This window comes from Aplidium turbinatum, chromosome 1 (genome assembly GCF_918807975.1).
Source record: "Aplidium turbinatum chromosome 1, kaAplTurb1.1, whole genome shotgun sequence".
Lineage (NCBI taxonomy): Eukaryota > Metazoa > Chordata > Ascidiacea > Aplousobranchia > Polyclinidae > Aplidium > Aplidium turbinatum.
The window spans coordinates 42,113,425-42,135,366 of record NC_137472.1 but is presented as its reverse complement, the minus strand read 5'-3'; the positions used below and the strand labels follow the sequence as shown (position 1 = coordinate 42,135,366).

The 21,942-nt window shown below is 36.9% G+C and overlaps 3 protein-coding genes across 3 annotated transcripts; 2 read left to right on the top strand and 1 right to left on the bottom strand.

Annotated features, from left to right (window-relative positions):
* Positions 1-3,103: 3,103 nt before the first annotated feature.
* Positions 3,104-10,942, top strand: LOC145778503 (uncharacterized). Its single transcript, XM_082589998.1, has 4 exons — positions 3,104-3,325; positions 7,850-8,040; positions 8,547-8,742; positions 10,161-10,942. Exons 1-4 carry the CDS (start codon positions 3,151-3,153, stop codon positions 10,265-10,267), a joined length of 669 nt encoding a protein of 222 aa, XP_082446124.1. The 5' UTR covers positions 3,104-3,150; the 3' UTR covers positions 10,268-10,942.
* A 1,365-nt stretch (positions 10,943-12,307) lies between these two features.
* On the top strand, positions 12,308-14,456 carry LOC145779958 (testican-1-like). The gene is made up of 3 exons (XM_082591655.1): positions 12,308-12,418; positions 13,555-13,758; positions 14,301-14,456. Exons 1-3 carry the CDS (start codon positions 12,343-12,345, stop codon positions 14,345-14,347), a joined length of 327 nt encoding a protein of 108 aa, XP_082447781.1. The 5' UTR covers positions 12,308-12,342; the 3' UTR covers positions 14,348-14,456.
* A 138-nt stretch (positions 14,457-14,594) lies between these two features.
* On the bottom strand, positions 14,595-19,225 carry LOC145779948 (mitochondrial Rho GTPase 1-A-like). Its single transcript, XM_082591643.1, has one exon. The coding sequence runs from the start codon at positions 19,212-19,214 to the stop codon at positions 17,355-17,357; it is 1,860 nt and encodes a 619-aa protein (XP_082447769.1). The 5' UTR covers positions 19,215-19,225; the 3' UTR covers positions 14,595-17,354.
* Between the last annotated feature and the right edge of the window lie 2,717 nt (positions 19,226-21,942).

Below are 21,942 nucleotides of genomic sequence, written 5' to 3'. Positions count from 1 at the left end.
TCAAGGGAGGGGGCACGCCCCCTGCAGCGACGGCCCTGACAACACAATAATTTTTAGAGTTGCAAATTGCAATGCAATGAAATGCATGCAACAAGTCTCTTGTTGTTTTGCTGCAATGGGCAATCGCGAGTGAATTTTACAATTAAAATGTAAGCGCACAGACAGTACAGATTCCTTTGAAGCGAAGCGAAAGAAATTGGCAAGTGGTTTGTGAAAGTGTCACAATACGAGGCCGCTTTTACATCGGAAACATGGTCTTTCGCGCCACCTCACGATCAACTATTTTATTCTTGTGTTTTCTTTTTTCGTTGGAAGTGTTAGTTTTTAGTAATTGTCGTAAAAAAATAAAATCGCTCTCGTCAAAACATGAAACTTACTGTTTTAAGCGCATTAAATCTTTAAATGAGTAGATTAACTAAAATTGCAAGAACTTGCCTTGAGACGTGCGGTTACGTCACAAACTCAGTTTAAAAGACAAAATTCACACACAATAACAACACAAGATCGGTTATAGACTATAAGCTCGATTTTTTTCTAGCTTGGCGATATAACTTTAATCCAAAAATAATAACCAAATTCGTAAGTGCCATTTAACTTATAAAGTTAACCCATTTGTGCCGAAAGTGAAAGTACTTAAAAAAATTTTCGGAAAATTTAAATATTGCATAATTATGACCTAAAGAACATATCACAATTATTTTTTTCCTAATTGTGTCTGTACTTTTTGAGAAAAAAACCGTCCTATATATATGACGCTAGGCAAATCCGTTATCAAATTTCACAAGTTTCTTGTGCGTGATGCTTAGCGTTATTACATTTTACTTATCGCTCAAAGTGATAAATGGGAAATGTCTTGTTCATGTCTTGTCATGTCATTATTGTCATCGAGCATTTTATTGAAATGAAAGTTCAAAAAATATGAAGATGAAAATTAGCAAACTAACACAACATCACTGAAACAAGTCATTGCGGAATATGATATTGCTTAAAGCATTTGACATGCAGACCGACATCACATTTTTTGCATCTTGTAGTAGTTTTTGCATGACAATAGGCGCATCGAGTTGCGTGGTAAAATTATGCTAAATACAGTATAACCTTTCTCATTTACCTATGCGACCTAGCCTACCTCAATCAAATATTTTTGTTCCAATAATACAGTGCCTATATTGTAATTCTTATCTCAACAACTCAGCGTTCTGCCACTGCTTGAAGGTGTTCACAAAGAAAACAAAAAAAAATTATCTCAAATTATCAATAAATTACGATAATTATGTTATTGTTCTTAAACAAACACGACTAATTTGACAAGCTTGATGGATTTCACAGTATGCACATTTTTACTACCAATATAACGTTTAAGATTACTACTGATAAATTTTCAAGCATTTTGCGTTTTTTGGAATTTTTTCAATTATTGCTGACTTTGCTGTAAACAGCCCTTTAAGCAGAAAGCAAAATACAAAGTTTGGAATTTTTTATGGTATTTTCATTTGATTTAATTATTTTTCCTACTGCACGTAAGCGGCAGTGTAACTCAATTGATAAAAGCATCCAACTGGTATCTGAAGGTATAATTATAAGCACGGCGGTTACCTCAGTGGTTTGATTCTGGATCAAGAGGTTGAAGATTCGATACCTACTGCCGCTGTTGCGATTCTATTCATGCATAACTTACAAAAAGTTTTGTCCCTTTACAATATATTATGTTCGATTTTTCGTCATGTTGATGAAAACAGTTCGTGCTGCATGGGATGGGGCAGCGCTAATCAAGAAAAAAAATTATCGTTATCGGACATTATCGGCGATAATTTATCGCTTATCGTTATCGCTTAACTTTTTTTTGATTTATCGTTTATCGTTATCGCTTTAGGCATTTTTCGTTTATCGATTATCGTTATCGCTTAACTGAAAAATGAGTTATCGCGCCCAACACTGCTAATAGTTGTCTTTGAATAGAATTATTGCGAATCATGTGGGTAAAATATTTTAGCTTTCTTGATTTAATTGTTTGTAAAATTTTCATGTTGGTTTGTATTCTAGATCGTACATCTTTGTTTGTGATTTTATGCTTCCATGAAATTTTAAGCATTCTTCTATAAATCAACATTTCAAATGCCTCAAGTCGTTTAACCATTTGTGATGATAGTGTCCATGTTTCTGCATTGTAAAGTAACGTAGTCCAGATAAAGGATTTCATAATTCTTTTTCGAGTGTTGATATTAATTTTGCGTGTTGTTCTTTTTCATTTTTACGAAGTTGTTTCTTGCTATTTCTATTCGTCTCAATATTTCCGTATAGCATCTGCCGTTTTCAGTTATTGTGTGTCCTAGATAGGTAAAGCTTTTAACTTGTTCGACTAGCATTCCGTCAATAGTAATATTTAAACTTGGTACAGTTTCTTTATTGTAATAATTATCGTTTTCGTCTTGTTTGTGTTGATTTTCATGTTATATTCCTTTCCAGTATTGTTCATTTTTTCTATTATTGATTGGAGAGCTTCTGCTGATTCAGCGAACAAAACAGTATCGTCTGCATACCGTAGGTTGGATATATTCATATAAGTAACAAGTATAAGAGTGTTCATACTGTTAGAAAGTTGTAGGTAAACTGGTTAAATTAATATTTATGAAGTTATAGTTTTGCTTGAACTATTTGTTAGCCCATATTTCATCATTCGCAGAGACTACATGGCATTGCATCGAAGGCGATTGCCAATAGGGGCCCCTAAACTTAGATGTGCCTCGGGCCCCCATGAGCCTTAATCAGGCCCTGATTGAGGGTACATCCAGTATCATTACGCTGAATGCGGAGCTGTCGTAAAGTAGAGGTAGGGCACTGCATAGACATACTGTAGCCTACCCGAGAGTTGAACGTTGTGGCTAAACTTCAGTAGTAGGCAATTTGTTAACAGAATCGTAGCTTTATCCGCAGCTCTTGCTTTTTTTATTATTTTCTTTTGTTTTAATTCGGAGGTTTGAAGATTACAACTCGAGTAATGATGCTTCGTAAACTGCATTGACATTATGACGTAACAACATAAAAAACAACTTTGGATAAATTTATCATACCTTTATATTTTTTTCTTATTTTATGAGCTAGTTTTCATTGGGTATAGATTTTAACTTGTACCTGCGTAAACCTTAAACAATGGCTGTGCAAAGTCTACAACCTCCCATGTGGGGAGGAGATAATATGACCATTTCGAGGTTGAGAGAACACGAAAGGCCCACTTGGTCAAGGAATGGAACTTTAGTTCGAAGAAAGCCTCACAGACATTATTTGCCAAAGCATCCCTTCTACTACACAAGTAAAGAATTATTCTGTAAGTGAACTTTAGTTTAGGTAATGTTGCAGTTGATGCAAGATAACACAAATTTTTGCATATGTCATCACTCATCACCTGATCAGGAGTGTATTTCTGTTGCAGTATTTTTGCGGTGTGGGCTGCGTTTTACTATTTTGAAGTCTTGTGTTGCCTTCACAGTCAGGGCGGATTTACCTATGGCGCCGGGGCGCCGCGGCGCCCCCTAAAATTCCAATTTATTTTTTATGTCTGCATGCAAATTTCCTTTTTATGCTATAGGCTACTTTAACTTATAAATTTCCATTTTACTAACGTAAAACAATGCGTGATGTTTAGTCTCGGCAAGTAGACCTACTAACCGCTAGCAATTACGTATTGAGACGTTTTTGCAACAATTATCAGCATGAGTAGTTTAATCGTATTGTTCTTTTGCTCAATTGCATCATTGTCAGTTCACAATATTTTGTTTTGCACACAGGGCGTAGGCCCGATTTCGCTTATTCTACAAAATAGAAATAGTAGACTCTTATTGCTGCAAGCGCTTTGTTCATATTTGAATTATTTTTTTATTCGCAATATCTTAACTGAGTACCACTCACTTGTACTAAGTACACCTAGGCCTCACCGTTTGAATGTTTTTTATAATGCATTTTTTTGGGCTATGCACCAGTGAGCCTCAGGCACTCTAGGTTGGTGATTTATTGAAATGGATTTTAGTGGTTAGACTACCTCTTTTCATTCACTTGGAGCAATCACTGTTGTATAGCCTAAAGTTTTAATGGAAAATACCTAAATTATCATTTTACGTTTGTTATTGCTTTTAATTGCCACGAGCGGCATTATGGCATTGCCTCAACTTTACAACTGATTGTCACTTGTGGTGTTGATTTGTGATGTGGGAGTGGGAATCACTGGTAGCCTACCTGCCTTAGATAGGCAATTTTATTGATAAAAATGCAAAAAAATTTCCCAAGCCATTTGCGGCGAGGTTGTTTCATACTTCTTTGGCGCCCCCTAAAATTTTGCCCTAAATATGCCACTGTTCACAGTAACATATTTAGTATACAAATTTGGATAAGTTTACTAAACTTTTTCACGTAGGCTTAATATGGTTTTGCATAACCTTGTGTATAAAAGTTGGTGTACAAAAACTTTTAGTATATGACAAAAGAAAGTTTATAAAGCATGTCTTCCTTGCGCATGTTTCAAATAGTCCAATCGCTTCATTGTTTCACAAAATACTTCGGACATTTTCCGTTATTTTAAAAGTCGTCGGACCACTCGGCATGCGACGACAACTCGGCAAGTACCCTACATGCTACATTTCATCTAGGGTAGCCTACTGTCTGTGCAAGCCAGCAAATGAGATTTTCACCTAGAATCGGTCTTGCTTGGTCATCGTTTGCTAAACTGAATTTACTTTGACATGGCAAGTTTTGGTTTGCTCAGTTTCATCATTTGCCAACGTTTCAGCCACTTGCTTAAACGTTGCCCACTCAGTTGTCACCAGTGGCGTACGCAGGATTTTCTCAAGGGGGGGGGGGCATTTAAATTTTTCAAGGTGAAACGAAAACGAATTGAGAAAACACCCATTTACTAGTAACAACAAGTAAGTCATATTGTGTAAGATTAGCCTACCATACTCTGGTTGAATTAACGATAATTTTTTGTTTGCAGTAATATAGTTTGGATAGATCCACGCGTATTGAGGATATGTACGTTCAGTGGTTTCTTAATGGGGAGGGGGGAGCGTTGGATATAACTTGACCATTTTTTGATCAAGAATAGCCTAATGCAACTTTATAGTTTAACAAAGGTAAAGGATGGCCGAGGCTATCTGTTGGTGAAACATAAACTCTCACGGTCTTTACGTATGTCACTGGGCTTTTGGATTAAATTATTAGATATATATGAAAATGAAAAGCATGATGGAAAGTCTGAACGGATAATTAAACACGATAACAGCCTAGTTTGATGAACAGTTCCTCAAATTAAAGCATAAATCGAACCTCTTTGTGAAAGTTTAAACATCGAATGCAATTTATTATGGTACTTCAAACAGAATTTATCGCACTCTGTAGCCTACATGTATAACGAAAACGAAGACCTACGTGAAAACCATCTCGTTCCCCTCCCAAATTTGCTAGTGGGTCTCTACTTTTTAGTAAAGGTGCCTTAAATGCTTTGCAAACCACGGGTTTTGAATTTCGATCAAAAACATCCGACCGACTCCACAATCTGTTGAGACTCCACCTTTGTTTACATAACAATGCAAAGGGCTATGGAGTTTAACTAAAAGATCATTTTCAACCTGTGGTAGCCCACTGTTGAGCAAAGGCCTTCCCTTTTTTCTTGCCAATCCAGGCCATCGTGTGTTTCTTTGTACCAGTTTGTTGCTTCACATTCCACAAACACTAAAAACTAGAGATAAGAATGAAGCTGTGTTTGTCTTGAAAAAAATAAAATGGGTTGAATGCATAACAGCCCACTTCAACAATGTAGTTACAAAAAAATTGGCGACGTAGAGTTTCCTATCGTATACAAGCTCCCCCCCCCCTCCTAAAAAGTTTTATATATTTAAACAAATCATTTCAAATACAAAAGTAAACGCTGGATAATCCTTGTCAACGCTTCTAGATGCCATTATTAAACATCTTCGTCTTTTCACGAGCATTTAATTTTAAACAGGTTTTATGCATCAACCGTTGCAACACATTTTCTAAGAAAGCGAGAGAGTAGTATTCTCTCTTCTGTAAACTCCAACAAAATAGCATAGATTTAATGATTTCGCTGATTTAAAATAGTAATTCCAAATTATTATCAACAATACAAAACCGATGGATGCAGCCTAAGCTATGAAATGTTGAGTAATAGGAGCAGTTTTGTAACATTTTATATTTAAAAATGCTAAAAAACGCTACACCAACTAAATATGAATATGTGTGGGCCACTAAACAGAAATGTGGTCCCACTAACCGGGGTTTTGGAAGCGGTAAATAGGTCTTGCGTGATTTAAGCTATTGAATATCGAGCTTCTGCAGCAATATTTACACTGTTTTTTTTTTATTTCAAATAGCCGAAAGCATATTAAATAAACTGAAATTGTGGGCCCTTAAGCAGCCCTGCCCCCTCCCCGGAGGAATACGAGGAGCGGTTAATACGGCCCTACTACCCAAGACTACTTTTGAGCAATAACATGTTTGCACTACACAATCACAACAACGCTAAAAAATCCACATTTTTTAAGGGGGAGAGGCATAACCCAATGCTCCCCATGTGTACGCCACTGGTTGTCACTTACTCAACTGCCATTTGTTTAGTTCACAACTGCTGACTTATAGAAGACTCTATTTTAAAAGTTAGCTTAAGTAACATCATTCCAATTACAACACTGTTGACGGCCATACAATCTCGCTGCAATGCTGGCAGTACATGAGGCTGTGTAGGCTTCCTCTCTATTATGCTCAGTAAGCAATAGGTATGTACATTTTCTTTATGAAGAATTAGGTGTTTGTGTACCGACTGGAGTATAATTGTGTAGTTTTTGTTTCACTAATTGAAATTGAAACGCAACAACCTTGCAGTCTGTGGATGTTTTTTCGATTTGGTCATGGAATCGAAGAAACAATAGGAACGCATCTGGCTGAATGGGTTTGATTTGTTAAGAGTTTATTGACTCGATTAAGGCAGTCACCTGATATAATCGACGCATTCCTGGAATGTTTCCACCAGATTACAAGATGTCATTCATTTGGCAACTTCTTGATGCATTACGGTAAAATTTGTTTGCAAATAAGCATTGCAAGAAATAATGAAAGAAGGGAAATGCAGATCCAAAGAAGCTTAGCTTTCGTTTTGGTTATCTGAGAAAAGAGTTCTTTGTGAAATTTGGATAATCTTGACTTGTTTTAAATCTAAGTACGGTACGTCAACACTTGATAAATTGCAATGGAAAAGTTGTTTTTGGTACATTAAAGATTATAGGCGATACTGTGTTCGATTTATCACAGAGCATTCGATTTATCATATTTTTTTCAATACATGAAATATTACTTAACCGTATGGTTTGATCTACTTGTTTTGTGTTTATGGGAGGAGCCGAGTTCACGAACCACAAAATTTTGTTTGGGTAAATAACATATTTTTGTAAGTTTGTTGACTTTTCATTTAAACATCTTGTGCAACAAAGCCATGAGGTTTCATCATAAATTTTGAATGCAACGTTTTAACAACATCACTGCTGAACTGCCACAGCCGATATTCTTTTGTCCTACAAATTAATGAAGGCAGGCTACATGTATTTTTTTCTTTGTGAAACAGATTTCACCTACTTATGAATTCCAATCGCATTGTGGTGTGGTTTTATAACCTAAGTCACCGATTTTCTATAAAGCCACCGTACCCTCAAACCTAAACATGTTATTGCTGTTACAATGTTGACTAAGACAATGACTTCGGTGTTTGATATCATCACTACATTCAATGGTATTGTAGCCAATACAAAGTTTTGAAAAAAATCACTAAAGAAGATATCGATTTCAGATTTTAGTCCCGAGAAAGATGCGAATCAAACGTGTGAAGATGACACAAAGAAGTACGTGGCCACATGTAAAAAGGGGGATGATCCAAGAAGAGCCTTCTCCGCCCCATTCCGTCAAACTTCACCGGTTCCGTCTCCTCCTCTCACGCCTCCTCAAGATAATAAGGAAACAACAATCAAAAGACCTAAGACGGTACTTTGTGTGGCGTTACAATAACATTTGCCCAATGTAAAAAAAGAGATCTTGGCGTTAGGGCAAGGCTGATTAGATTACTGACTATAGAACAGCGGCATTGCGTTTACTACACCGTTGTACATGCCGTTGAGAGAATAATTTGGGTCCGGTTACCAATGAGACTCCCGGGCCCCAAATTCAGACATTTCTATGAAAAAACGCACCATATCCAACGGATGCGAGGTGGATTTTTTCAAGTTTCCCGGCCCCTTGGAATGGACACGGGCCTCTAAAATTATCCCGGGCCCGGTCCAAAAGTACCTTTTGGACATCTCTGTCAACGCTACTGCCGCTAGCCATCAGGGCACTTCTAAAAGTCGTTTGTCGACAGTCGAGTGTAGCAAGACTTGACTGCGATAAACACGTGTTTCGCCTATGAGAAAGGGCTATCACACCATTGCATCACGCTCAATCAAACTACTGCATCAATGTTAAGTGAATCACAGTAAATATATATATTTTAGGAGAGAGTTTGCCTCCGGACAGATGCAACAGACTTTGTTCTTCCCGAGACGGTGGGATGGCACGGCACACCAATACCAGGGGTTCGCACTGTTGAATCTCAAGATTTATACCGCAAGGTGGCGCTAGAGATGAAAAATTCAAATATTTATCACATAAGATCTGGTCTGCTTCCAAAATATATGGGATATGTTCCTGGTGAGTACTAAATATTCGTTTAAATGTGAACAATTGTGCGTAAATAGCCTAGTAGGCTTATGGATAATACAGTAGAATTCGCCTATAGTGACACCTGAAGGGACCGCGGAAAAAGTGTCACTATAAGCGAAGTGTCACTAGACGAATGATGACGTCGTTGATAACTTCACTTGTGCAGTATCTGCGCATGCGCATCCCATGTTGGTTTAATTCAAACCCAGTCAGCAAATCAATCCTTTATGGTTCAACCTCTGCATACGTTAAATCAATGTAAAAAGATGGATTTGCTGGCTGGGAACTGGCGAATGCTGATAAGGACAAAATATGATTCCAACTTAAACTGGAAATACACCGTAAAGTGTCCTTATACAGAAATTTTTGAGCCCAAGGGACAAAAATGTGGTGTCACTGTAAGCAAAGTGTTCTTATACACGAAGTCACTATAGGCGAAGTCATTTCTATGCAAAACATATGGTTTGCAAACGGGATTTTGCAACAGGTGTCACTATAGGCGAAGTGTCACTATAGCCAAAGTCACTATAGGCGAATTCTACTGTACCTGTATTTACGGACAATTCGTTTTTGGTTGGTTGGTTTTAAATCTTTATCCTCGGACTGACAAAGCCTAAAGTTAGTCCTGGTAGTTTCGCATACTTGTAGAGACTCTTGGCGCAGGGCCTGTTACCGAGATTGGCAGAGTGAAGTTTTTCCGATTGTTGAAAATTTTTTTTGCCCTGGAATTATTCCATTCACTAGGTGCCGCTGAATGGAGAGCAATTCTGAAATGTGTTGCTCAAGCGCACGCCCCGAGAGTCGAATCAGCGCTGCGTGATCTTGAGCCGGGCGCGTAATGTGTGCCATAAACATAATACTTGTAACTTTCAACAGCGACTTTACTTTTACAATGCAATTAAGTTTAAGCTTGAGTTCAGTTATGTAGCCTAAAGTTATAACCTACATTGCAAGCAATGAAATCGGAAACAAAATTACAAAATAGTTTCTCTGGTCGGCATCCTTTGCCTGTCGAGCTAGGTGTATGATGGAATTGCCCGTGGAGTCACAGAGTTCGATTTCCACAAGGATTCTCATATAGTCCGTTCTAATAAGAACTACAGTCACAATACACATTACGTAACGTATTGATGTGTTAACAAGGAATAAGGTGGACACGAGCACTGCGGCACTTTGGCTGGTGCGCAGCATTTAGAGGTGAAGTGTACCAAAGCCAGGGTTGTCGTGCAAAAGGTAGCAGCGAAGATCAATTTTCTCCCGCCAAGCACCTAGGCGACGCAAGATGTTAGCTTTTTGCGCAGTGATTATAGTGATACACACTAAACTTTGTACAGTCATAATAGTCGTTGTTACGTTCACTGTTCAAGAGTTCATTTTCAACACAACAGTCGTTATTGATTTTTCAGGTCTCAAGTTCCGATATGGTTCCACTTTTGGGAATTTGACATTCAACGCTAGAGAACTTGGTGCTGGCAGAAGTTTAACTTGGGGCGGTGCAGTTTCACTTTTATAAATAAAATGCTCGCGATATGGTAATAAGGATAATTGTGTGTTGCTCCGGTGTGGTGTATACCTCAAGAATTTTATGCTTGCACTTGAACAGCCGAATGCACAACTTTCTGTGGATGCAGAATCATTGAGTCTACAGAACAAACGTCCGCGATTTATGTGTTTCATCAAGTGTTGATGGTACTTCTGTTTCATAAGAAAATTGTATAATTTGTTTTGCTTGGGTTTCGATGCAATGCCCATCGTCTATCAATATACCTCGAAGCGTATATTGATAGCGTATATTTACTACTTTAGCCTAAATGCTTTTTATTGCTCTTTGCCGCAAATAAAATATTTGAAAAATCACGTTAATTTTAAAATAATAAAAAGGCCAACCAAGTTATCTTTACTTTAACTTTTTTTTTAATACTTTTTTGATACATCATATGTTGAATTGTTTTCAAAGAGGTTTTATATTATTTTTTAATAGGGCTGTTCGACAAATAGCTATTTTGTCTTTGTCGAATTGCTTTTCACAATATATAATTTCGTTTTTATTAGTGTCCATCAAAAAAGTCCTGTTTCGAACAGTCCCATTTTTGTAGAATTAAATTTAACAATTCAGCATTTAAAGTGAATTAAATAATACGTATTTATTCGTAGAGTGCTTTACTTCAATAAACACATCAGTAATCTGTTGTGGTGTCAGCTTTCACTGATATCGTTAAAATCATTGTGCTGGTAACCCACAGACAAACATTTGAAGAAATAATGGAAATGAAAATTGAACAACAGAAAAAAGTAATAATGTATTTTTAAAAATATTAGATAATAATAGTCAGTCTACACTTAGGACGTAGCCATAGAAGGATGGGGGCTTGAGAGAACAACCGCCCCACAAAACCTATCTTACCCTTCAAAAAATATGTTTTTAATGCTATAAGGCCCAAAACGTTTCAATGGCATTGCGTTACATGTTGGATCACGTTCCATAAATGTTTGGCTGTATTTAGTAGCTCTATTTTTAAGCAAACTTTTTCTTTCAAACATTAAAATATCTACCCCCACCCCCAACAGTTCTTTTTCCCTAAATTTTTCTTCCTAGTCACGTCCGTTCTAATAATTTATTAATGAAATGTCGATATCAGATTTTTTTCTACCACATTAGATTCATAGCAAAAATACTGTTTTTGCCATAGTCAGGGTTGCATAGTTCACACTTTACAGGAAAAAGCTACGATCTTTGTTTATCACTCGGGATGCAATATGAGTAACCTACGCCTACCGTGTAAAAAAAATTTTGCCAGAGAGACAAAAGTTGCTGAGATAAGTTCACTGGCCACAATTTTGATACGAATTCTTTGATTAGATGCAAATTAATAGCTTAAAAATAGTTTTTTGTAAGAGTCACAGCAAATGAGATTCGTTGTAACGTAACGAAAGCTTCTCTCATCCCTGCATCTAAACTCCAACAAACAAATTAGATTGAAAGAATATTTTCGTCTCTTTTACCACGCACCAGAACATCTAAAATGCTGTTGCAATAAACAACACATTCCTAATTAAAATTCTATGAAATTTAAATAGATTTCTAAAATCTAATCAATCCCAAAGAGACATCATTGCGGGCAGAAATCTTTGTCTCTTCAATTAAACTATCTAAAAAAATCTTTTCAAAGTAAATTTTACGTATTTTTAACTTCATTAAAGACAGAAAACTGCATAAAACTTTATCAAGCACTGCTGACCTGATTTCTACACGTGCGCATCTCATCAGGGACACATTAGAACTCTGAATTGGAATAACAGGTGACGCTGAAAACAATGAATTACAATCAATTCATTTAATTTTGATAATGCTGAATCGCAAATAGTCATTTTAGAAAGCACATCTGCGACGTACATGCAGAACAGAGTTAGTGGACAAATATTGGAAAGTCTTTTATTTCTTTTAAAGCTTTTAATTTATCATTGCGTCGCTCCAGGGGGCTATTGCTCTGGAGAACAAAACACGCAAAAACTATTTAAGGCCTCCACGACTTGGATCTGAACCATTTTTCACAAAAAGTGTAAAAGTACATACTAAGTATTAACGTCATGATGATGCGACTTGTTATAATTTTGTGCCTGTCTGTTATGGTTCAATCTGTTGCCTTCATCAAAGACCGACGACGTAAGTTAAACATTTTGCTACAATATTTTATTTTTTTACCAATCAGCAAAATCAATCATTTTTACATTGGTTTAACTTCTGCAGATGTTAAATCAATGTAAACAAGACAGATTTTTGTTGGCTTGGCCAGGATTCATAAAAATATTAGCTTATAACTTACTTTACATAGGGATGATATGAAAATCCAAAGATTACGTTTCTTTTGTCATACGCTAAATAAAATGCTTAAATATAAAACTAAATGTGGCGATAGCAATATGCGATATATATGCAGAAGTAAATTTATTGCACAAAAATCTAATTTTTCTTTTTGCATTTAGACTCTTTTGGACGCCGTTTGTTACTTTTTTAAATTTTGCAAGAGGAACGTTTTCTTAACTTGAGAGTTTAGTACATTTTGGGATCTCTACTTTTTTAACTTACTGTAAATAATTGCTAAAAAATTATAAAAAAAAAAAGGAGCAAAGAGATTGTTCAATCATACATTTAGCTATAGAAACCAAATTTAAAGCTTTTTTTTTTGTTTTATCGTTGAGAAAGTTTTGTTAGAAAGTACAAAAACTATAACTTACTGTAAGTAAAAACTCTAGCCTACCGTGTTGACGTTATCTGTTGGCTTGCTGATATTTATAAAGTTGATTAAACTTGACAGTTGCTAAAGGGGAGTACAGCTAATAGCTAATAGTGTTCAGTGCATGACACTAAATTTTTTCGTTTTGCAAGATAGTAAAATAAATTATTCTAAAATCTAAATAAGCAATAAACTTAGGAATCATCTTCTTTTTCAAGCATCTACCGATTGCTCAGTAGCTCATCTTTTTTTTTTCAACATTGGCTTTAAGATGAGGCAACATTTTAAACGGTTTTTGTACTCTTTGTTTCAAAAAAAAAAAAATGGCTATGATTGTGATAAGTCGCTTTAGGTCAATACAGTTTTGTGAAGTGAAACTTCATAGATGAATAAATGCGTGTCAAGTACGGTAATTTAAATAAATGGGAATTTCTTTATACGGTAATAAAACAAATGTTTTTTTCGTAATCAAATTTCATAAGATCTCATAAGTTTTCATAATCAAAGTTTCTTTAGAAAATTCCTGTCAATCTGACAACCATTGCAATATTCAACATCTTTTCAGCCACTAAATGTGAGGCTCAGGCCTATTCGGGTGCTCTTGATGCCTTCATTCCGGAGTGCACAGAAGACGGAAAGTTTGAACGAAAGCAGTGCTACGGATTTTTGAACGAGTGCTGGTGTGTAGATGAAAACGGTGAAGAATTAATGGGAAGCCGTGGACAACAGTTCGACCCCGACTTCAACATCGACTGCACAACTTTTAACGGTAACTAATATACTTTGTTGGCGGCATTCTACCCTCTGCGTATCTTCATTTTGGAATGGTTCATTTCATTGGAATTCATTCACACTGTTCACGCAGCTTGTATAAGTGTTTTGTTGCAATTAAACCAGGGGTTCTGAACTAAACAAATAAATTTGAGACACACAGAAATTTAGATTTCGCAACATCCAGAATGCTTTCCCAAGCTTAGCTTACTTCTTAAAGACAAGTTTATTTTTAGGAAGAGCATAAAATTCAAGTTCCTCGATGATGATAAGTATTGAGCACTTGCGTAACCAGACCAATTTTACAAGGGGGACAAGGAAAGGGCAAAGCTTTTTCCAGGAGGGGCAACATTTTCAGTGACGTCATAAACCAAGAGCGATATAAAATGCTTTAAAATTGATATATTTATCCAAATATTGTCAACCTCGTGTCGATGATATTTGTCAACAAGAGATTTATAGTTTTAGTATAGTCGTTGGATTGTTTGCTTGTCCAAAACGTAAACTATAATGTAGCTTATTGTTTTTTTTGTATTCCAGACACCATGCAATACTCTGGATCAGGAATGCCATCTCTGTTCTATTGATGACGTTTTCTTGGACACCATTCGTCAACGGGCATTCCTTCAAATGCTTGCTATTTAAGAAATGACAGCTTCGTTTTTACTACTTTTTAATTTTTCGTCTGAATGTCTTTATTTGTACAACAATAGTCGTTGAAATTAAAGCTTTCTCGCACGGAATAAACTCCAGTAGCAAAAACAATGTTCGCATCTGTAGCTGACCTGACTCCAAACTTCTGCAGCTTGACAGAGAATTTAACAGTTTCAGAGACAAGGATTTATTTTTGTATTCAACGACTAACTTGGGTGTTACTAAAGGTTCAAAACATTAGACTTGTAATGCACAATATCGTGGCGTCGCAGTGAAATGGGTAGGAGCAACTTCAAAAGTTATTTCTGATAAAACATACTCAACCAGTTTGTCAATCCTTTTAGTGCATTCGTTCAATGTTTGAATCAACGGAAAAAATAACTAAGTTTGCGTTCTGCTTTAATACTGGTGTCGATGGCTATCTGTAAGGTTTGATCTTCCAAAATAGTTCTCTCGATCCAAAGATAAAGTTACCTGCAACAATCCTCAGAGCATGTGATATTACGTTCGAAAACCATCGGCCACACAATGCAGTCAATGAAAAAAATCTCCGCAGCCATGCGTGACAATGAAAAGTCATAAATCAAACATCAAAAAAGTAGAGATTTGCAAATAAATTGTCGACGTACAGATTGTCGAAAACTTTTAACCTACGTATTCACAACCAAGCAATGCTTTACTCTGTGCTGTTACAACCCTGTACAACTACATAGAAATATAGCCTACTATAGTGGTATAGGCTACATCAAGACAATTGTGAAACCTTTGGATCAGTACAATATCTCACATTTTACTAAGGAGTTCGGTTGCTGGTGATGCGAAAAAGTGACGTAACAGTTGTCCAGTTTCCGTTGTAGCAGTCAAGTTTGAAATGGCGCCAAAAAGTTCGGTCTCAAGAAGAGAGCAGATCAAACATAACTAAGTGAATCAAGCTGACATCACGACAGACTGCGGCACAAGAGAGAAGCTTTCATTTGAAACACCATCGTCCATCACAGTCGGCTGCATAGCCGAGTGGTGAGAACCCTGGAACGGCAATCGAAAGGGCGCCGGTTCGACTTCGACACCGCTGGAGCATGCGGCTGTGTCTGTGGCAGGACACTTAAAGGCATGCCTGAAGGTGGACACGATGATTGGCTTCCTTGCCTTCCCGTCCACTTAATCTAAATCTTCAACCACCGGGTGTAAGCCTGGATACGACAAACAAAAAAAACCATCACAGCATCATACACAACGCACGCAAAACAACAGAATTGTAAATTTAAAACTTTATAGCAAAGCGCTATTCAAAATAGGGGACCTGTGTGAAACTCAATGAAAACCGTTGGTACATACACATATGTTGACAGAACAATCAACAACTAGCTTTATTGGAAAGTTGAAGTACACTCAACTCCTGGACTCACGGTGGAAATTTCTAATGCTTATATTTACCAAGTAATAACAATTAGGATTTATTGCAAAAACTCTTTAGCGTCATCTATGTGTGACTGAAATTAATCCGGATATCAAGGTTGACAAAAGATGCTCTTTTACTTCGCTTCAATGTTTGTTGACGCTTAAGCAATGCCAAAAAGTAAGCGCTTATCAGGTCAGTGATAAGAAATGCATCAAAAATCCAAGTGACAAAGCAGCAGGGTGATAAAATTCAACAACGATCGCGACAATAGTGGCAGCAAAATTGTTCTATACGTGAGAACACAACTTTGTCGCTATTTGGATCATCTCTTCAACACGAAACTTTGAAGAGTACGCAGCACAGGTAGATTCGTGACCAGTGCGATTTATGAAACGGCAATCAGAATATTGCATTTTTTGATCCAGAAACACTGAGAACACCAGCTTCGACTGTCCCACCAGACACAGTTCTATATCACTAGACATAAAACTTGCTAAAGCAGCATCAAGTTTGAGATGCAAATTGACCAGCGCGTATAGTTTTTCTTATTTACTTTTGGCGTTCAAATAAAAGACCACGACTCTGCATGATCACAAGCATCGTTTTGAACATGATAGCATTAGAAGTGACAACATCTCTCATGGTTTAAAACTTTGCCATGCTAATTTTGCTCATTGCATTTGCAAGACGCAAGAAAGTCTTCTTCGAAAGCAAAGCAATTTATGCTAAGGAAGTTTTTAAAAGCTGAAGTTCACAAATATGATAAAGTGGTGGTATAACTTTGAAACAAAACGTTATTTTTCTATTTACAGAAACATCATCGAGCCGATATAATCTTTAAAATTCAACATTATATCTATTCAAGCACCTGGGCGACACAGCATGGTACTGCAATGCGAGGTTTTGTAAACACGTAGTTCTATGAAAAACGCACTCTTTATGAAGTAGAATAAAAATTATACATACCATAAGTTAAAAACCCAATGCAAGTGAAAGTGATTATGAATGCACAAAATAACACGCAAATCATTTGCAGCTGTAGTATTATCTTAGAACATTAGAAACAAAGTAGCATTCCCACGCAAAAATTGATACCTTTGCACAAAAAATACAAAGGCACTGGTACTTTCAGATTAAAACTCAGCTAGCTTAAGCAATCAACAAAATTCAGTTTCCATGGACCAGTTGGACCACTGCACTAGTCATTTTGGTAAGCCATCTAGCTGATAATGTGGTAAATTACTAGCAGCGGGAAACTCCCTTCAGATACACAGAAAGTCAAACAATAAAGTATTCACACTTGTTGAGTTAATGAGTTATACACAAAAATTGCTTATGTTTTGTCTACTTTTAGTTTATTGAGAATACCAAATCAATTTCAACTAAGCAAGTTGATGCCATATCAACACATGCTGTTAAGGATGAAATTACACTGCAGCGAAAGGTTATAGCTGTCAAGAAAGCAGTGTCATTTTCTGCTCATACTTTCTTAACATTTATCACAAAACAAAAATTTAAAAAGTATAAATAAAGTTTCTCAATCATGCGATTTTGTTCTTGCTTTGATACTTATAAACTCCATATCCAATTAGTGCAAGAAGTGCCGTGGCAACACTGAGTTTTAAGCACAGGGTTAAAACAGATTGGCCAGCGCAATCAACAGACTTTGGCATCACTGCTAAAGTGGCTATTGTCTTATACACAGAAGTGTCTGGCTGTGTTGCTGTGACAAATATGGGAGGGTGAAGACCATGTTGGATACAAAATTGTGCAGGTTGAACAAGTGACAATTGACGAACAGCATTACAATCAGACTTTGATGCAATTACAAGACAGGCTACATCTGAATTGGCTACAAACTGCTTGTGTACTTCAATACAATGTTGGAAGCTTGAGGGATCTGTAGCATCGTACATTAAACAAACAACATCACACATAAATAATCCTTCACCCGCAGAAAGAAGGTCAGCCAAATCAACTTCATGCAAAAGCAAGAAAACAGACAAATGATCATTGATCTGCACTTCATTAACAGCTAACACGGACTGATGATTGGCAGACTGTTGGGAAGATATTTTACGATTAAGAAAACCTTGAAGAAAGCTTGACTTTCCAATGCCTTTCGGTCCTACAACCTTGCAAGTGTAAACAACACGGCGAGGAGTTTTATCGTTAGAAGAGGTTTTGTTGGATGCAAAACTGATTCCTTCAACTTGACTTTTCTTGCCACGAAGTGTTGAATAACCGAGATAACCCAAGTATTCCAAAGTTCGTGGAACGTCCAAATAAGTAGTCAACATCCACTGGGACAGAAATCCTTTCAGAGTAACCCAACCCGCTTTGTTTGTGCTCACTGTGTTTAAAACATCAGGACCCCAAGGTTCATAAGGGAAGACACCAAACATTTCATTCATCTCTGCTTGATTGAGAGCACCATCTTTGTCCTTATCAAATTTGTGAAAAAGCTCAATTAAAAATGTCTTTGCATCCTCATTTAATTGAGGAACAGTGTCCGGATCAGGATCTTTAATCTCAGGCAGCAGATACTCTTCAGATAATGCCAGCACTTCATTGTACCCAAATTTCCTAAGAACAGCCCAAGTGGTTTCATGTCTTCCACGTTGAATAAAGAGCAAATGCAAGTAGAGAAAACCATCTAGAGTCAGACACTCGTTTATAACTCCATCTGGACAATTTTTCTTCACAACATTTTTCACATCTTGTAGAGCTTGAGAAGCAAGTGGTGTGTTGAAACAGATCTGTTGAAAATGGCTTAGCTCTTTGTTGTTTAACACACCATCATTGTCCTTGTCACAAAGTTTAAATATTCTAGTAAGAGCAATCTTTCCTTCTGGTTTCAAATATCCATCCTGGGGAGAGTAAAGTGGCCAGGTGGGATGTAAAACAGCTTTCTGAGCAAAGTAGAACATTTCACTAACATTGTTGAGAGTTTTTGAAGAGCATTCTATACAAGTTTCAATTTCTGGAAATTCATTCATTACTGGCATGGCTTCATACATTTTTGTGTCAGGGATTAAATCGGATTTATTACCTACAAGTATGACGGGAAGCATATTCTGCTGCATCGAGTATTCTCGTATCAATGGCAGCCATCGAAGCCGTGCTCTCTCTAAAGTTGACAAATCAGTCAAATCAAAAACTAAACACACAACATTAGCACGTCCTATTTCTTCACACAATTGATATTCAGCTTGCTCCACTTCAGAATAATCAACAATGTAAGTCGGCACTTTTTCTGGCGTTACGTCAGCTGGAATTGTGATTTCCTCAACACGACCAGGTACATCTTCTGGAAATTCTTCACTGACCAATGATAGAATCAAAGAAGTTTTTCCAACTCCTGGCTCGCCAAGTAGCAAGATATGAATATCTTTCCACATGCTATAGGTTGCCCTACATATACCTACTGAAAAATATAAACATATCAAGAAAGTGATATATAATTGTTTTATTAAAATATGCAGTAGCATTAGACAACAATCTATACACTAACATGCTGCAAAAAGTTTAACAATTACAATGACAAATACATTTTTTTCAGAGCATATTATGGATTAATCATTTTTATTAACAAAACTGACAATATCAATGGGTAGAGGGGGTTGCGTCTCATCGCACAATTCATCAATTCTCTGGACTATTTATGACAGGAAAACTCGTGTCATAATCTCACTGCGCTAGATTATTTTTCCCTCTCTAACCTAGCCTGTCTTAGATTTGAAAGACTTATATTCGTGACTATGTTAAGGCAGGGGTGAGTACGCTTATCAGTGCCAGATCTTAGCTGCTTGCAAATCTTGTTGCATTTTTCAACTTTTGACATTTTGCGGATTGTGAAAACATATCAATCGGACGGATTAAAATTATACGGAAACCATAAAAATCATTTAAATAATTGTTTGGTTACAATGATGTGCTGTACAGTGTACACTCATGCAAAAGACTACCTGAGATGCGATTGAGAGAGTTTTTTTGTTTCAAACATCTTGAGAAGAACAAACAAAAATATTAACTTGACTTTGTTCTGTAAATTCACTAACGGTAACACTTTTAGATCATTCAACTTTCAGTCCACACTTTTCTTGCTGAAATATCTTATTTTTGAGGTAATTGTTTTCTTTTTTCAAGTTTGTGGGGGAATTGGTTTTGGTTTGGTTTTTGATTCTTTATCCTCGGACTGACAAAGCCTTGATAGGTTATTCCTGGTACTTGTTCGCATACTTGTAGAGGCACTTGACGCAGGGCCGGTTACCGAGATTGGCAGAGTGAAGTTTTCCGATTGTTGAAGTCTTGTTTGCCGAGAAATTATTCCATTCACTAGGTGCCGCTGAATGGAGAGCAGTCCTGAATTCTTTGTACCTCCACCAACTTATATTGCCTAAAACTCTACAGTTCCATATAATAATACCCTTTAGCCTCCAATACAATTCATGGACCTTAACAACTAAAGTAGGCCTACGTCCACTTTCTCGATTATTCGGTCTACTTAGGTCAATATTTTCAAAATTTTGGTCGGATAAGCAAAAAACGGATAATTGGTTGGTTTTAAATGTTTACCCTGAGACTGATCTAGGGAGACTGATCGAGCCTCGATAGGTTTTTCCTGGTTGTTTCACATATTTGTAGAGGCTTTTGTTTTGTCGCAGGGCCGGTTACCGAGATTGGCAGAAAAACTAGATGAATTAGTTGAAAGAACCAGTTGGCTCCACATACCTAAAGCAACTGGAGGTGTGCCAGTTGATGAAGCCATGCGGGGACGACTGAACCTTAGGCTACAACCAATAAAAAAAAAGAAAAACCAAAAACACGAGCGCTTTAGAATAAACGTACGGTACTGAGCCTGTAATGCAAAAATTATGCACAGTGTTTCGCTTTTAAATAAAATGAAGTAAAGTGTTCGCAGCAACGACAGAGGTATGGTTTTAAAATAGGAATCAAAAAGATCTAAGAACAAAAAAGGAAGAATAAATACATCGATACCCAGGGATGGAGGAACCACGTGGGCCTGGGCCCACCTACTTTATTTTCTGGGTGGGCCTGACCCACCCAATTTTGAAAGCCAAATATTTTTGAAAAGGTAGCGAAAGATTTGACCAAGATAACCAGCAGTTTTTTGTGATATAGAGAAAGTAATTTTAGCTGCAGCAAGGGTAGAGGATGCAGCAACTAGGTTATGTCTCTAAAAGAAGGTGGGCTACTTAAACCAGGCTAGATGGGGATATTGATGTTAATTCTTTCGAAAACGAACTCAAGCTGTTAAAATAGATAAAACATTTACATAAATCTATCAAAACTGATAACTTACAGTTTTGCCTGAAAATCCCTGTTTAATGCTACTGCTAAAAGGTCTTTTTCGTGCCACAGACTGGTGAAAAATTACTTAAAAAGCAGATTAACCCAAGAGCACTTGAACCATAAGATGAACAGTTGAACACATTCACAAAAACTTGATCGATCAGGTTGGTGGTGTGCGCTTGAGCAGCGTACGTTGAGGACTGCTCTCCATTCAGCGGCATCTAATGGATGGAATAGTTTCCCGGCAACAAGATTTCAACAATCAGAAACTTCACTCTGTCAATCTCGGTGACCGGGCCTGCGTCAGTGATTCAAAGCCCCTACAAGTATGCGAAACTGCCAGGATTAAGCTCTGCAAGAAGCTTTCCCAGTCCGAGGATAAAGATTCAATCGATCGATCGATCAATCTCACCTCAATTTGCCAAGAATTTATTGCTTTCAATGATCGTATTATTAACTTTTTTAGGAAAAAATTTCAAGTGTAATACAGTAGCAATCACCTATATAGTGACAGTTGAAGGAACCTTGTTGTTGTTTGATACCAGTAGGCCTATTATATTTGTATATTGGTGGTGCAGCTGTCGTGTATGCACATAACACTGCAGGCTGTTAGGCTACACCCGGATAATTTTACTAACTGTTAAATAGGCCTATGTGTATACCGGTATACCATAGGGGAGACCGGGGATAGCTCGGACGATTTTTTAAAAACAGCCCATATTTTTTTAAATTACACAGCAAGTTCGTAAATGTTATTTTGTTGTAAACCTTAAAGCTTTGCCAAAAAAGGGTAGGAGTATCGTTTGTTTCAGA

Excerpts from the sequence above, each read along its gene's own strand:
- LOC145778503 (XM_082589998.1), top strand. The coding sequence starts at position 3,151 with ATGGCTGTGCAAAGTCTACAACCTCCCATGTGGGGAGGAGATAATATG. Across the intron at positions 3,326-7,849 it reads CACAAGTAAAGAATTATTCT|ATTTTAGTCCCGAGAAAGAT; the intron begins GTAAGTGAACTT and ends TATCGATTTCAG. Across the intron at positions 8,743-10,160 it reads ATATATGGGATATGTTCCTG|GTCTCAAGTTCCGATATGGT; the intron begins GTGAGTACTAAA and ends TTGATTTTTCAG.
- LOC145779958 (XM_082591655.1), top strand. The coding sequence starts at position 12,343 with ATGATGATGCGACTTGTTATAATTTTGTGCCTGTCTGTTATGGTTCAA. Across the intron at positions 12,419-13,554 it reads CTTCATCAAAGACCGACGAC|CCACTAAATGTGAGGCTCAG; the intron begins GTAAGTTAAACA and ends ACATCTTTTCAG. Across the intron at positions 13,759-14,300 it reads CGACTGCACAACTTTTAACG|ACACCATGCAATACTCTGGA; the intron begins GTAACTAATATA and ends TTTGTATTCCAG.
- LOC145779948 (XM_082591643.1), bottom strand. The coding sequence starts at position 19,214 with ATGTGGAAAGATATTCATATCTTGCTACTTGGCGAGCCAGGAGTTGGA.